The 17,161-nt window shown below is 43.4% G+C and overlaps 2 protein-coding genes across 2 annotated transcripts; both read right to left on the bottom strand.

Moving 5' to 3' along the window:
• Window positions 1-7,217: 7,217 nt before the first annotated feature.
• LOC120903092 (ribonucleoside-diphosphate reductase large subunit) lies at window positions 7,218-10,607 on the bottom strand. Its single transcript, XM_040312310.1, has 4 exons — window positions 10,439-10,607; window positions 10,266-10,354; window positions 9,936-10,113; window positions 7,218-9,629 (listed from the first exon to the last, which is right to left on the bottom strand). Exons 1-4 carry the CDS (start codon window positions 10,476-10,478, stop codon window positions 7,372-7,374), a joined length of 2,565 nt encoding a protein of 854 aa, XP_040168244.1. The 5' UTR covers window positions 10,479-10,607; the 3' UTR covers window positions 7,218-7,371.
• Window positions 10,608-15,811: 5,204 nt separating this feature from the next.
• On the bottom strand, window positions 15,812-16,884 carry LOC120903343 (radial spoke head 1 homolog). The gene is made up of 2 exons (XM_040312718.1): window positions 16,677-16,884; window positions 15,812-16,605 (listed from the first exon to the last, which is right to left on the bottom strand). The coding sequence occupies exons 1-2, from the start codon at window positions 16,836-16,838 to the stop codon at window positions 15,943-15,945; spliced, it is 825 nt and encodes a 274-aa protein (XP_040168652.1). The 5' UTR covers window positions 16,839-16,884; the 3' UTR covers window positions 15,812-15,942.
• Between the last annotated feature and the right edge of the window lie 277 nt (window positions 16,885-17,161).

Genomic DNA, 17,161 nt, shown 5'->3' on the forward strand with positions numbered 1-17,161 from the left:
AGCGCGCAAGAACTGCGGCCAACTATTTGCGCAAATGCCATTTGGTACAGCGAACCGAAACGCAATCAAATATGTTGCTGTTGCCGTTTAGCCCCCACCAACCGTACCAACGAGGTAAAGTCGCAGAACGAGTTCCTAGTATAAACGAGGGCCACCGCAAGCAAATTCTAATCCGGTCCCGTGCGCCCACTGCACTGAGTTGCGGTGAAATGTGAGTGACGCCTTTACATTAAAACAGCGTTTAGCTTAGGTTGTAGCTCTTCACCTTTAAAACTAAACTGCGCGCAAAACTATCGTTTTGAATTGAACTGATTCTATGCACGAAACCCCACAACCGATGTTCCTTCCACGGGAGAAAAATCTTTCCGATAAGCCATCTCATATCGTACAGTACGCGGTTAGGGGGCTAGTGATGCAATCAACATCCGAGCGCTTATTTCGGACGAAACCATACCGTAAACGAAAGCGAAAATTGGGCCATCTCGCATCGGTCCCACCCGGCTCTACTGGAAGGTACCGGCCCTTCTTACCGCTCCCGACCGAAGCAACCACCGCGCACCGCATGGCTGCCAGTGACGTCGGTGACAGTACATCGCAAATTGCACCGCAACCGACACCCGGCCGGGTCGCAAAAGTGAAAGGTAGTAAAGACACATCCCTCCGCAGCAAAGCCCGTCGTTTTACCGAGGGTGCGGACAGAGCGGATCGTAATTTGGGTCGCTACGGTCACTTATACGGCCAGTAGGGCAAAACAAATGCACAAACACATGCACACTGTAAACGAGTACATGCGTACAATATGCGAAGTGTACGCTAAATTGGCAAAGGACGAACGGACAAGCACGGGGGAGGGCGGCGTCAGAGGTAATAAGGATCCCTTTGGGGATCAATCGCCTGTAGAACGCGTTGAACTATACTGTCAGTAGAGGTCGTACTATACTGTCCTTACGATCGATGGATGTTGTCGAAGTTTTAAAGGAGTTTGTCTATTAGCTTCGGAGCTAAATCTTTTAATAACATCTAATGGCTCCCGATGCTTGTCATGAATATTTCATACCACCCGATACCAAAGCTAATCGTTAATTGATTACTTCCCCTCACATTAATTGAATCTTCCCTTTTGTCCACAAAATGATCCAATGTTCTCATGGTATCAGGGCCAATTAGGACTTTGAAGACAATAATTTAGAACTGTTCCAGTGAAACAGGACAGTTCATCTGGCATTTTTGTAAACACATTAAACCCGTTTCTGTTCAATAGTTGCTTAAAGCTCTTAATTTTTGTTCAAAAACTACAAAAATCAACTAAACCATACATAAATCCACGCCACACATACTCAAACAGACACCAATTTATGGATTTCCTTTCACTTCATGCGATTGCTGGTCGTGTCGTGTCTGATGAGCGACGAGTTTTGTTTGTCTTTTTTTTAACATTCGGTCCCGTAATGTCAAGGTTTCTTGACCGTTGCCGAAACTTTACAAACGAATTCCAAATCGTTCGACTAGTATGCAGCTACTACCGATACGATTGTAACCGCAGAAGATGAACTTTGTGATGAACTAAATAATTGTCTTTAAGAAGGTTAAATTATCTCCATCCATTTCTCCAACCACTTTCCTATGTGTGGGGCCTTAAACAGGAAGTATATAAAGTTGTTTAATTCAATGTTCATTTCACAATGAGGCATTTGTGCATGGCGTTGTATATACTGCAAGAATAATAAAAACCCAAGACATTGAAATGTAAAGTCTTGTGCCTTGTGCGCCAAGGCATTTGAGTGGAATGTTTCATTACATCAAATTGAAACATTCCCCAGATTTTGCTGTAACGTTGAGCATAATTAAATATGCTGCGATTGCGACGGAGCATCTCATTGGTCGCTTCAAATTTGTAAAATACCGTTCCATTCACAGCTTAAAGATAATTATGATTTCACATTTGATCTTGTTAAAACTCTTCGAATAACATTTAATAAAAACCAAAGCGCAACCTGTTGTCTAAGGCTACACAGTTGTTAATGTAGGTGAACATGTACATGTGAACGCAATCGTCTTTGACTGATATTGGCTGCTCATATGCTATTTTAAACAATCATCCCTCCAATTCCCAGTCATTCCAGTAAAAACCAGTAAGAGATTAGCATTCTTTCAGGCTACAAAGGTCAAACAGGACCCACTGTTGCCGATCTGTTGGACTGGCCAGCACGAGTTCACTACTTACACTCATGCGCTTGTGACAACCATTGCTTGCTTATCGCGGTAGCTTTTCTTTTCGATGTGCCTCCTAGTACGATTACATAGTATGATTCATTTGTCTACGGTTTTAATATGTTTTTTGTTTGTTGCATATAAAGAATGGGATGCCCCGAGAATCCTGTGGTACAGTAGTCAACTTGCACGACTTAATAATATGCCCATCAAGGGTTCATGCCTCATATGGACCGTCCCCTCGTAGCAAGGACAGACTAATCCGCAGGCGTAGTACAACTAATTCTCGTAGAAGGTCTTACAGGCCGGCAAGACCGCATAGGTCTTTACGCCAAACAGAAGAAGAAAGCAGCTTGAGTCTCTATTTTTCAATTTCATGATCGTGGTTTTGACCAAAAAGTTCAGTTAATCTTTCATCTTGACAATGTATGTTGTGTTTGTTTAAAGAATCTAATTTAGTCGATATTGGAATAGTTTGCTCAATTTATCAATTAAACCAGAAGTTGGACTCAATTAAGACTTTAACACTTTTTAGTTTTTCTTTTGAGAACGGCTATGTTCATGTCTCCCATGTCATGGGTTCAAGCCCCGAAAAAACCGTGCCCCCATACGTAGGACTGACTATCCTGCTATGGTAACAAAAGCTCACTTCACTAGTGGGTACAAAGGCAGGCCTTGACCGACAATGGCTTGATGCAGCCATGAAAGCAACAAAGTGTCCCATTTCTAATTGGGGGACCAAGCTTTAGGTCTTTCCAAGCTTTAGGGACTTTCAATGTCGTTCATACCAAACGATACAGTACACACTTTCGAACCAAGGGAAAGCAGGTCGTGCTTTACTTCGAATGGTTATCTCACTTAGTGAGCGCCTTGAAGCGCACATTTTTTTTATTATCAATCTAACCTTTGAACCTTACTCCTAGCCCAGCATACGCCATACGAACGAGCGAAAGCTTACTTTTCTGGAATGAATCACTTTCACCGCGAACGTGACATTTGGGGGCATTTGGTTTATTAGCAAAACAGCCGTACAGCCTACCATTTGCCATGGCGGATATCCATCGACCAACACCCAAACAACGTCTGCACTCACAAAGTGGAGCAATAGGGCTGACTGGATGGCTGGCTGGCGGGCTGTTGGCAGAGGCTGCAAATATAGCTTTCTACTTAGCCGAAGCATTTAGCACGTTTATGCTGGACTGCATTTGATAGCCAACGCAAAAATGTTGGCGAGGTGGGGGAGATTTGGCGCTAATGAACCGATTGTTCAGTTCCGTGGGCCAGGCAGTTCAGGAAGCGCAAACATAAAAAAAACTTCAGATAGTTAAATATACTTGCCTTTTGCCCATTGTTTCTGTGTGACTTGGGCTTCAGCGGGAAAATACACCGATCTATCAACGAAGCCCGAAACGAAAAGGGAAAAGATGGGAATCGAAACCCGATCTCGGATAACAGCGAGTCGTCTACGAGCGAACCCTAAAATAGCTCCTTCTTCCGTACCGCAAAACGAACACGCAGAGCACACACAACGGCCGAATGAGGCCAGTAGTTCAAGTGCATTGGCAAGCGTGGTCGATTGGCAAAAACGAACAGCATTTCCTCGTGATCGCGGTGATGCCACCTAGAACGTGTGTGCGCTGATGGCGGAAGTACGACGCTACGGTGAAGCAAAACATAAACCACCAACAAACTATTGATTTGTTTGCATAATAAAAGTTTCACCTCAGCGGCGTGTGGAATCGGTGTGTGTGTGTATATGGTTATGCTTCAGCGCTGGCCCAAATTACCAGAGAGAAAAAAGTTGCCAAAGGTGCGTTGCTATATTTGCAGGACAGACACCTCAAAAAAGGCACACAAAAATTAAACGCAAATTAATCACCAAATTAAACCAGCACTCGTCTAAATTCGATTCAAATGCACACATAATCCATACCACACCGGGGTACACTGGTGACAAAATTAGCCGCTCCTCAAACCTTTGATCGCCCGCGGTTGATCAAACCCGTAAGCCTTGACCTTCTGGCTGCATCGAACATAACATCAATCCAATAGGAGATTTGCATACGCGCCGCTTGCCCTTGGACGGCGACGCGCACAATTTTGCTGTGGCCACTTTCTGGCCTCGCCATCAATGATTGTGCGCGCTACTTGCACTGCATATGGCCATTGACATGTTCATCAAACGGAAGGGAGAAAAAAACGCTGCAAGAAGATCAAATTATTGCACGTAAACTGCAAGGCCTACTAGGAGCACGTGTGTAGCGAAGGACAAATTGGCGACTCAGCAACGCAAAATCACTCGATAGCGCTCGAACGGTAGGCCTCCGGGCAGTGGGGTCGACCAGCACGGACCAGTCGCAGTCGTCCCGCTCTTAATAGTGCACAAACCCGCAAACATAAAAACCGACCTGGAAGCAAACACCGTCGAAGAACGGTCGAAGCACAAAATAAGCGAAAGAAAACCAAAACCTTCCCGTCGCGCCCAGGCGACGCAAAGCAAGCGAGCGATGGAGAGAAAGAAAGTGGGACAAACTTCTCCAATCTCCGGCTTCTCCGGTCAGCGTAGCACCGGTCCCACAGGGGAAGCAGCGGGCAGGGCGAGAGAGGCAAATCGAACCGACGGGCAAAAGCAGGCCACCCCATCGCAGTTGTTTGTAATGCAGCAACGAAAGGAAAGTAGGTACTTTCAGGACTCGCGTGGCCCGCGTGGGCCCGCTGTGCCATATTCCGTGGTGGGTGTACACCACCGCCAACGCTTCGCCCATATTCCCTTTTCTTTGGCCCTTGCGCGGTTCTCATACCATCCGACCATCGCGAGCCCCGAACCCGTGCAATAAATATGCCGGCATGCTCATTTTCCTGTGGGTATTACTCCCTGGCCATTATGTTCTGACTCTCCCGCTCTCTCGCTCGCACCGTTTCGCTGTACGAGAGAAGGAGATGCTGGTGCTGTTATCATTATATCTAACAAGCTTGTAAGGTCGAAGCCAACCGTGTCAGTGTAGGAAACATTCGATGGAATTGCATTTACCCCTATCCGTCTTCCTTCCTTACCTTCGCATCCTATTTTTTACCTATTTCTTATTGGTGCTTCGGTCGCTTCACTGTTGTTTTTCAGCTTTAACAACATACTTCTTATCAAAAATGCAAATCCCTTATGCACTTTTCAGTCGATAAATGTTTGTTTTTTATCTTTAAAATGCACACCAACTTGCATTAGCACAACCAGGTTTCACTAATTGCTCAACACTTTTTTTAATGCTTCCTCTTACTCTCAATTCACATAAGAAAGAACTAAACCATATGAAAATCCCTACTTAGGATGTTTTTAGGATATTTCCCTGCAAATTTCCACACACATCTAACCATGACGCACACACACACACGCACAAACACACAACCGGCCCTATCAATCACATTCCAATCCAAGGCAGCCAAGAGTTTTCGTTTTACCTTCTGCTAGCTATACGCAACAACAACAACAAAAACAAGAACAACAACAACAAGAACAACAATTCCACAGGCACAGAGCCACAGCAGATGTATTGCACTACACCGCACACTGGAACAATTTTTGCACTTCTGCAACACAGCCCCTCCTTCGATCACGATCACGACCGCCAACTCCCGGCTGTCTGCTGTGCACCGTGCGAAGCAATCGGAAACAATATGCTCTAAACGCACAGCGACGAGACAACACTCACCAGGAATGGGACACGACCTCTTTACACCAACGAACTGAAAACGCCGGCGAACGTCAGCACAAGCCTGAACGGAAAAAGCTACCTCGGACGAGCGTGCACCGCAAACCCTTCAGCTGGTTGGAACCAGAAGAGAAGCTTGTGCCACCTCCATGCAGCTTTGCCATACGGGAGACTTGCGCGGCGATATTCCGAACTACTTGTCGTAGAGTGGCAATCGAGAAATGGAAATGGACCGACAGTGAAAACAGTTCCAGTTTCATGAGTGGATAATCATTGGTTGGTGTAATTTTATGGGTCTAAAAAATGCACATCGTGCCAGTTACAATAACCTAAGCCAGAAATTCAGTGAAAGAAAAAATGCTAACCACTTACTGAGCAAACTTCTTTTATTTCTCGAACGAACGCATATCTCGACTAGCACGGAATAGCCCCTTTTCCATTCGACGATAGGCCCGGAACTGAGAGAATGAGAGAGACAGACAGTTTTGCAAAAGAGCGAGAGAATTATCTCACCTTTGAATGGCTCTCTTTGTCGAACAGCTGGAAAACTGTTTTTTACACTGTGCATGTGTGCGTGCGAACATCATTGTTGAGAGTTATGCTTTTCTGTGCTGCTTCTTGCAAATGAGCTTTCAAGCTTTCTTCCGTTAGGTGTGATGTTGTACAGCAGCAAGGGTGTCAAACTCGTTCAATGCGTTTGTTTAAGGGATAGTTTATAATTTCAAAACGCGGGGCAAATTCTAATTGTGCGATAATAGTGGTATTACTAACTGTGAAACCGATCCGTCGTAGAAAATAAGAATTCATTCGATTCTTTTGATTGCAATACGTACATTTCAAAAGGTGTTAAACAGCCTCTCACATCACGGATTTTGAATTTCGACTTCGTGTATTTCTTGTTTACGAATTATTTTCTCTTTTCAGTTGATAATATGTATTTTCAATCATCATTTATCTTAATTCATCCATCGTTTTTCAGTATACATAGCAAATTTCGGTGACTGATTAAATGAAGAGATGCGGAACTTTCTCAGCGAATAAATAGAATTTCCAATACATCTTACCATTGATCCAACGACACGAAACGTTGTGTATAATGTTTTTGCTTGCTTTGGCATCGATTACCGTTAACATTTTGCACACCTAAAAAACAGCACATGGACACACACACACCCAAGATTACCATCGTTTTTCTTTCGACAAAACCTAGCGAAATGTCCATAAATGTTAATGGTACCGCGATTATTATTACTAAATGTATGTGACTCATGCTTATCTACTGTTCATTAAAGATTCGCAAAGATGTATAATAATGCATATCAGAAAAGTTGTAAGTTTATTTTAAACCATTTATCTAGCTCTTACCTTAACGAAAAAAAAAAACACATAATGTGCGAATAAGACATAAAAATGGATGACAGCAAATCTTATCATAAATAAGTGTTACACTTCCCACCTACGATCCACACATCATGCACTCGTCTTTGTTTTCCAGCGAGCATACCATCTCCGCCATTCTACGGTTTCTTTCCGCAAATGAACCATTCTCTTGCGTTTGCTGCTGCTGCTGCTGTTCCGATGCTCCATTAGAGTCGTGGTGTTCGCCACCCCTCATTGGCGTACTGGTACTTCCGTTCAGCATCGAACGACGCATCTGCCCCGCCCGCGGTGGCGTACCTTCGCCCACACCATTCGACATGCGACTGACGTTCGACTCGTTACCGTTTTGCAGCTTCGTCTTGTCCACCGTAAACTGGATCGCATTTACGGCCGGCTTGGTACGCAGATAGTACATGCCAGTTTTCAATCCCATCTTCCAGCCATAGAAATGGATCGACGTCAGCTTGCCATAGTTTGGCTCCGCGACGTGAATGTTGAACGATTGCGACTGATCGATAAACGCGCCACGATCTGCGGCCATTTTGATGCACGTTTTCACCGAGATCTCCCATACCGTTTTGTACAGGTCGCGAATTTCCTGCGGTATAGCCGCAATCTTTTGGATCGATCCATTGTTGGACAGAATTTCGTTCTTCATGTCGAGATCCCACAGACCCATGTTGGTCAAATCCTGCAGAAGATGATGGTTCACCACCTGGAACTCGCCCGACAGCACGCGCCTATTGTAAACGTTCGACGTGTACGGCTCGAACGATTCATTGTTGCCGAGAATTTGTGCCGTGGAAGCCGTCGGCATCGGGGCCAACAGCAGCGAATTGCGAATGCCGTGCTTGGCGATCTTTTCCTTCAACTCGGCCCAGTTCCACAGATCCGTCGGTTCCTTGTTCCACATCTCGTACTGCAAGATGCCCTTGCTCACCGGACTGCCCTCGTACGTCTCGTACGGTCCATCTCGAGCGGCCAACTCACAGCTCGCTTCCAGCGCGCCGTAGTAGATGGTTTCGAATATTTGTTGATTTAGCTTTTGAGCCTCTTCGCTTTCGTACGGATAGCGCATCAGGATGAACGCATCGGCCATGCCCTGCACGCCGATCCCGATCGGCCTGTGGCGCATATTGGAGCGCTTAGCCTCCGGCACGGGATAGTAATTGACATCAATGATTTTGTTCAGATTGCGCGTTACGGTCTTAGCGACTTCCTTCAGCTTTGCAAAGTCATACGTTTTGTCTTGCTTTACAAACATGTTCAAGGCGATCGAGGCCAGATTGCATACCGCTACCTCATCCTTCGACGAGTACTCCACAATCTCAGTGCACAAGTTGGAACATTTGATGGTGCCGATATTCTGCTGGTTACTTTTACGATTGCAAGCATCCTTGTACAGCATGTACGGTACGCCGGTTTCCACCTGCGATTCGATGATCGCAAACCACAGATCCTGCGCCTTCACCTGCCGCATAAAGCGACCCTCTTTCTCGTACCCCGTGTACAGCTTCTCGAACTCTTCGCCCCAGGTGTCCGATAGCCCGGGACAATCGTGCGGGCACATCAGGCTCCACATTTCGTTCGCCTCCACACGCTGCATGAACAGGTCCGGTATCCAGAGTGCGTAAAACATGTCCCGTGCGCGGACCTCCTCCTTGCCGGTGTTTTTCTTCAGATCGAGAAACTCGAATATATCACCATGCCACGGCTCGAGATAGATGGCGAATGCTCCAGGCCGCTTGTTGCCACCCTGATCGACGTACCGTGCCGTATTGTTGTAGACGCGCAGCATCGGCACCAGACCGTTCGATATCCCGTTCGTACCGGAGATGTACGTTCCCTTCGCGCGGATACAGTGCACGTTCAGTCCGATGCCACCGGCCGACTTTGAAATTAGGGCACACTGCTTCAGCGTGTCGTAGATGCCCTCAATGCTATCTTCGGACATGGTCAACAGGAAGCAGGACGAAAGCTGGGGACGCTGCGTGGCCGCCGCAAACATAGTTGGCGAGGCGTGGGTAAAGTAACGCTCGGACAGCAGATTGTAGGTCTCGATCGCTGCATCGATGTCCTCGCCATGGATGCCAATAGCAACGCGCATCAGCATGTGCTGGGGGCGCTCGACGATTTTTCCCTTGATCTTCAGTAAGTATGATCGTTCCAAGGTTTTAAAGCCGAAATAGTTGTACCCGAAGTCGCGATCGTAAATGATGGCCGAGTTCAGCCGGTCGGCGTTATCCATTATCACCTTGTAATGAAAGTCCGAGATCATGGGAGATTTCGTTTTCAGAAACTCGTTCTCCATCATGTACAGATCATGCATAACCTCTGTAAGAAAGAGATGTAGGATGTACATTAAGTTAAATGAAAAAGTAATAGATAACACTGCATTAACCTAAAAGTAACACAAGAACAAATAGTTCCGCCTGTTAAGGAAAACAATCATTCCATCATCACACGAGCCGTGTGACGTCACACTTTGTAACGGTCGAAAAGGAGTACAGGAATATTCCTGTACAGACCCTAACACAGCACCCGCATCAAATGGAAGCACAGCTGTCACAGCTCAGCACGGACGCAATGGTAGTAATGCTTATCCTACGACACATTTCGTAGGGAAATTCATTCACTTACCAGAAAATTGTTTCTTTGTTTCCTTGTGCAGGTTGGAAACGGCCAGCCGAGCAGCCAAAATCGCGTAGTCGGCATGATCAGTCGTTAGGGTGGCTGCCGTTTCGGCGGCTAGATTGTCAAGCTCCTGCGTCGTTACACCTGAGTAGAGCCCATTGATTACACGCAATGTTATAGCAACCTGCACCGGAAAGAAAAGGGAAAGTTACGGTATAATTCAACCGGAAACGTCAAGCTGGCATAGAACGAGGTTTTCCGCTTGAACCGACTCACTTCCGGGGGTGACAGTGGGAGCCACCCGTACCGAATTCATTCGCCCGATTACCAACTTACCGGATCGACGAAATCCATGTTCAGCCCATAGCAAAGCTTCTGTATCCTTGACGTGATTTTGTCCAGATGCACTTCCTCCTTCCGGCCATCTTAATCGGGACAATGGACAAGACGATTAAAGAATCGTGTACCAATTGACTAGTTCGGGCAGAACTTTGTAGTACAGAACTTACCACGCTTGAAGACATACATCTTGTTTGGCTTTAGAACCATCTTGAGGGGTAAAATATTTTACTCAACAAAACTAATAAAATACAAATCACAGAACTGTAAAACACTTAAATTCAACGCACAAAAGTTCCGTCTGATCGCCAATGCACAAGGGAAAACAATGAACGAAGCGAATCTTTTGGCGCACTTTCACACTGACAGTAAGATGACGTCGATGGCGGCCGACCACACAACACACAATGTTGGCTGCATTCCGCACTCTGCTGTTGGCACGTTTGAGCACCAACTGTGTGATTGTATTAAGCCATTACAATCCATTTAGCCATTATTGCAATCATACAGATGGCAAAAATACAAAAGCCGGAGCCTAGCAAACTTTTAGGCTGTTAAACAATTTCGGAAGGCAATAAAACTTTGTCAAATACGGTCAGCATTGCCTCTACTGTAATCATTTCAAAATGACAGTTATGTCAGTTGTTAACTCGGTGTTTAATGGTAAATTGCTTGATGTTATGTTCTGAAATTACCCTTTTCCTCAAAATAGTTTAAAAGTATCAAAGAATAATGTTTATAAGCGCCAGTTCTCACTAATCACTTCACCCATAACACCTTGTGGATTTGTGGATTCGTCACGTAGATAGCCTTAAATTTCAAGTGTTGGAATTATCAATTTCCTGTATATATATAAAAAGAACTCAAATATAATTAAGTCAGTCTTGATCTGAGCTCCAAACGGAACAGACGTGTCTCTCCTTTATTTCAATAGGTTATGGGCCCAGGCTCGCTTGGTGCTGTGTAGGACAATACGTTCACGATATTTTATTGTTGTGGCTCTAATTCAAAGAACGAGCGAAGACAACGGAAAAGTCTGGTGTGAGCGGTGTCGGCAGCAAATGCTGATGTGTTATTGTTCTCAAAAGAGGCGGGGAATAACGATTTGTAAAGACTAGTGGTGGTGTGCTGTGAGCACGATCCCCACAAAAAGGAGTGACGTTGTGACAAAGGAGTGTGATGGAACAGAAAGGCGAAACAGGCCAGGAAACAAAAAGTGTTGCGAAAAGTGATCGTGTGGTGTACACAAATTATTCAGAAAAAATGGATTATTCCAAATTGTTTTTGCTTCCATTGTTCGATGGGACGAATTATTCTTCCTGGAAGTTCAGAATGTTATCTGTACTTGAAGAATACGATTTGATGGAATGTATTTCTTCTGAGCCATCAACAAGTGAAAGTTCTACAGAAAAATCCAAAAGGACAAACAATGTAAGTCGTTGTTGATTTCGCGTATTAACGACACACATTTGGAGTATGTACAAGAGTGCAAAACCAGCAAGCAAATATGGGACACATTGCAAAAGGTGTTCGAGCGAAAAAAGTTTGTCAAGTAAAATGCATGTGAAAAGAAAAATGCTGCTACTAAAACAAGGAGATTCTAGCTTAACGGAGCATTTTCTAGCATTTGACAAACTAGTGCGCGAATTTAAGGCAACGGGTGGAACCATGGAAAATGAAGACATAATTTGTCATTTGTTATTGACTATTGGGTCTGAATATGCCACAGTGGTTACTGTTCTGGAAACTATGCCTCAAGAGCAATTAACATTGGACATGGTAAAGGCACGTTTACTAGATGAAGAAACAAAGAAAAGTGTGGAAACAAGAAACGACACACAGTGCTATCCAGCTGCGTTTTCTAGTGAATACAGTGCAAACCGTGACAGGCACCAACAAAAGAAACTATTGAAATGTTTTGGTTGCAAAAAGATTGGTCACAAAATCGGGGACTGCCCAGAAAAACAGAAACAAAAGGAAAGCAATTCGAACCAACACAATGCGTATTTTGGTGATGATGGTGTTTGTTTCATTGGTAGCAATGAAATTCTCAGTACGTCACAGCAGGTAAATTGGATTGTTGATTCCGGTTCGTCGGAACAATTAACTAACGATAGAAACTTGCTGGACAAACTAATGCTAATGGACAATCCTATGACAATTGCAGTGGCCAAGGAAGGTGAAACAATAGTTGCGGAACAATATGGAAGTATAAAACTGTTTTCTTCGGTTGGTGACAAATTGGTACCTGTTACTCTCAAAAACGTACTCTACATACCGAATGCGCGTGTGAATTTACTCTCCGTACGCAAAATGGAAGAAGCTGGACTAACTGTGCAGTTTTCGGATGGAAAGGTTTTAGTGAAATACGGGTCGCAAACAATCGCATGTGGAAGCCGACGGGGAAAACTCTACGAATTGACGTTATTGAAAATTAAGGATGTAGCTGATTCATGTCTCTATTCGTGTGGGAAGGTTCCGAAGTGTTTAGAAATTTGGCATCGTCGTTTTGGCCATATAAGTGCAAAAGGATTAGATCAGATTTTGCGAAACGAAATGGTGATTGGAATGCAGCCAATTCGGCAGCGAGGTGATGAAGACTTTATCTGTGAAGCTTGTGTTGCAGGAAAACTCACTCGAAAGCAATTTGTGACAAGTGAAGATCGAAGATCGAGCAGATTATTGGAACTTATTCATTCCGATATTTGTGGCCCTATCACTCCTGTCGGTTTTTATGGTGAAAAATACTTTATAACATTCATAGATGATTGGAGCAAGTTCACAATGGTGTTTTTACTTAAGACAAAGAGTGAAGCTTTTGAAAAATTTCGTGACTTTGAAGCCATAGTTTCTGCTAAATTTGGATCAAAAATATCTCGTTTGCGGTGTGATAACGGTACAGAATACACCAATATTCAATTTTTGAATTTTTGCAAAGAAAAGGGGATACAAATCGAGTTTACAGTTCCTTATACGCCGGAACAAAACGGTGTTAGTGAGCGGAAAAACAGAACTCTCGTAGAAATGGCTCGTGCAATGATGAAGGATTCTAATGTGAACAAAAGGCTTTGGGGGCCAGCAATCCAAACAGCCGCTTACTTAACCAATCGATGTCCTGCGAAGGCTTTAGCTTCCAATTTGACACCATATGAAATTTGGAACAAGGAAAAACCAAACGTTGACAAACTTAGAGTTTTTGGTGTAAATGTTTACGTGCATGTTCCAAAGGAACAACGACAAAAACTCGACTTCAAATCATGGGAAGGTGTGTTCATTGGTTATGCTACAAATGGGTATCGGATTTGGGATCCGAAAAGAAATCGATGTGTTATTGCGCGAGATGTGATTTTCGTCGAAGAAAAGAATAGTATGAACATGCGTGATAGTGATTTTTCCGTAAATGAAGAAATTTATATTCCTGGTGGTTCAGTGCCAAATAATATTGGCTCAAGTGAACAGGTAGAAAATGATAGTGAAAGTGTGCATGGCATTGAAAACGATGAATCGTTTGACAGTTGCTTGGATCAAACAATTCGTGAAATTAGTGACTTGGACCAAGCAACAAATTCTCGTCCAGTTAGAGAACGTGTAGCGCCATCGTGGCATGAAGATTATGATCTAAGTGGTTTTGCGTTAAATGCCTCACATTTTGTGGATAATCTACCATGTAGCATTGCGGAAATGAAGAAACGAGAAGATTGGCCAAAGTGGAAAATAGCAGTGGACGAAGAAATGGATGCTTTGATGCGAAACCATACTTGGGATTTGGTGGAACTCCCAGAAGGACGGGTTCCAATATCGTGTAAATGGATTTTTAAAATAAAACAAACAGACGATGGTTCTGAAGATCACTATAAGGCAAGATTGGTGGCGAGGGGTTTTAGCCAACGACAAGGTTTTGATTATTTTGAAACATATTCACCCACTGCTAGACTTGACACTTTGCGAACGATCTTAGCAGTGGCAAATCAGAAAGGTATGTTAATCCAACAAATGGATGTGAAGAGTGCTTTCTTAAACGGAACAATTAGTGAAGAGATTTACATGACACAACCCGAAGGGTTTGAAACAGGGAATAATCTTGTATGTCGTCTGAACAAGTCTTTATATGGACTTAAACAGGCGTCAAGAGCATGGAATTTGCGATTCCATATGTTTGTGGAAAAACTAGGATTTAAAAGAAGTATAAGTGACAAGTGTTTGTATGTGCGTGAATCTGGAGAAAACCAGCTATTTTTATTAATCTATGTGGACGATGTGCTTTTGATTGGACAAAAAATGCCGTTAATTACGATAGTGAAACAATGCTTATCAAAGGAATTTGAAATGAAGGATATTGGTGAAGTGAAGTGTTTTCTCGGTTTGACAATCAAAAGAAAACCAGAACAACGTGTTCTTCATATAAGCCAACAATCATTTTTCGAAAAATTACTGCAACGATTTAACATGAAGGACTGTAAACCAGTGTCAACTCCGATTGAGAATCGTTTGCAACTGCAAAAGGGTGAAGAATGCAATCGTGTGAATAAGCCATATCGAGAACTAATTGGATGCTTAATGTATGCAACTTTGACAACTAGGCCGGACTTGTGTGCAGCAGTGAATTATTTCAGCCAATTTCAAAGTTGCCCCACAGACCAGCATTGGTACCATCTAAAACGAGTATTGCGCTACGTGCGTGGTACTTTGCACTTTGGTTTACATTTCGAAGGTAATGACAATCTACCAGCTATCGAAGCATATTCGGACGCTGATTGGGGAAACAATGCGATCGATCGACGTTCGCTGACTGGCTATGTTTTCAAAGTTTATGGTAGTACGGTGAGTTGGTCAACAAAGAAACAAACAACAATTTCATTATCTTCAACAGAAGCAGAACTTATAGCATTGTGCATGGCGGCATGCCATGGCATTTGGCTAGTACGACTGCTGGAGGATCTTGACATCAAACTGGATTATCCTGTAGTGTACCATGAAGACAACCAATCGGCGATTCGAGTCATGGGAGAGGAAAAGGAAACCAGCCGGCTAAAGCACATAGACATCAAGTTTCGCTTTGTGCAAGATCTCATCCAACGGGGAATCATCAAACTGAAGTATATACCGACAACTGAACAAGTGGCGGATATTATGACGAAGGGTTTACCTGTAAAGCCGTTTGTTCTACATCGCATGGGTTTGGGATTAAGTGTTTTCAGAAATTGAGGGAGAGTGTTGGAATTATCAATTTCCTGTATATATATAAATAGAACTCAAATATAATTAAGTCAGTCTTGATCTGAGCTCCAAACGGAACAGACGTGTCTCTCCTTTATTTCAATATCAAGAAAATGAAGCTTTTTTTAATAAAATTTAACGTTTTTATATTGCACGAATACGTCGGTGTTAGCAGCTAGTACATTTTTATGTATGCCATCTATAGGGTGTTAAATGAAAGACTTGACAACATACGTGACTTGATAATAAATGCTCTAGTGATCGATCACACACCAAAAAGAATAATTGAAATAAATTAGTTGTTGTTTTTAATGTAAAATCCAAATGATATAAATAAAAAAAAATGCATAAGCAAGAAAAACAATAATTTTCGTACCAAAAAAGCCAAAATGTGTTTGTTTTTGTATGACTTCAAATTTCACCTTCAATCACAAGCTATTGTGTTAGCAATCATTGATCATGCATCCGTTGTAGAATCATCAGAACTATCGCACTGATGGCATTCCATCATTGGGATAGGGGCTGGGAGCGGTTCTAATGGGAGGTGAGCAAAATTGTACCGCTCTATCTCACTGGGTGTCCACACGTACTCATCAAATGATCCAGACTTAATAATTCCTCGCAGCAAATACTTCGACGCAATGTTAAAAACACTATCGTGAGCATCTGATAACACCGTTCCATCCCACGTGCCATGGTAGCGGATGCTGCCAAACAATACCTCCACCGGACCAGCCAAATGTCCTTCGCTCCAGGATCCGCGCAGACGTAGTCCGTTTTCGGCAAATGTGTACACTCCTATGCCATGCTTTTTGTCCATGCACCAGTTTCCCTCGTAAACATCCTTGTTCGAGTACACATATACACCGTACCCATGACGCACTCCCCTCAACCAGTCGCCATTATAGGTGGAACAATCTGGATAAGTTTGTATGCCACGTCCTTCGCGAAGACCTTTGCGGAAAGCGCCGACGTAACGATGGCCCGTTCTTTGCCGCAATACGCCCTGTCCGGAAAATACACCTCTTCGGAACGATCCTTCATAATGATCACCGTTGGTAAATTTTGCAAAGCCATTACCGCACGGTTCATTCTTGCTGTTTCTTGGTCCTTCATAGTGCTGGAAAGAAAATATAAGTGTATAATGATAATTATTTCGATAGCTTTGAATTTAAATGTTTAGTCCCATACCTTCATTTTTACTTCACAGCTTTCATCCTTTTTCTCGCTATAAACTGATCCATTATCAACCAGCTCTGACGATAGCTTCGGTATCGCTGCAATGTCTTGAAGATTCAATACCAACTCATCAGGCCCTTCAAAATTGCCACAGTCCGGCTCGAACACGCTCATTTTGCAGCGTTACTTAAGAATGATGTGCCAGCGATAACTAGATGCAATGTGTATTAACACCTTGGCGTACGTTTTACTGCTTCGATTCACAGGGTCGAGCATTCGAGCATCTAGGCATGACACAAGACAAGACCGCATTGTCACCACAAGATAGATTTAGACATGCTTTTAAATAAATTGAATGTTTTATCTGTACTTTTTAAATGAAAACACTTACATAAAATATTTCAAATAACTTACATAAAAAAGGTAAGCTCGAAAAAAATAACTTTTCATTATATTTCTCGCTTAGTAGTACGAATATTGTTGGTCTTTCTAGGGTT

This window comes from Anopheles arabiensis, chromosome 3 (genome assembly GCF_016920715.1).
Source record: "Anopheles arabiensis isolate DONGOLA chromosome 3, AaraD3, whole genome shotgun sequence".
Taxonomy (NCBI): domain Eukaryota; kingdom Metazoa; phylum Arthropoda; class Insecta; order Diptera; family Culicidae; genus Anopheles; species Anopheles arabiensis.

What these genes read in the sequence shown, in the direction of transcription:
- LOC120903343 (XM_040312718.1), bottom strand. Translation starts at nt 16,838, where the DNA reads ATGAGCGTGTTCGAGCCGGACTGTGGCAATTTTGAAGGGCCTGATGAG. An exon ending in GCTGTGAAGTAAAAATGAAG is followed by an intron (nt 16,606 to 16,676) that starts GTATGGGACTAA and finishes TTTTCTTTCCAG; the next exon opens with CACTATGAAGGACCAAGAAA.
- LOC120903092 (XM_040312310.1), bottom strand. Translation starts at nt 10,478, where the DNA reads ATGGTTCTAAAGCCAAACAAGATGTATGTCTTCAAGCGTG. An exon ending in GATGTATGTCTTCAAGCGTG is followed by an intron (nt 10,355 to 10,438) that starts GTAAGTTCTGTA and finishes GTCCCGATTAAG; the next exon opens with ATGGCCGGAAGGAGGAAGTG. An exon ending in ACATGGATTTCGTCGATCCG is followed by an intron (nt 10,114 to 10,265) that starts GTAAGTTGGTAA and finishes TTTCCGGTGCAG; the next exon opens with GTTGCTATAACATTGCGTGT.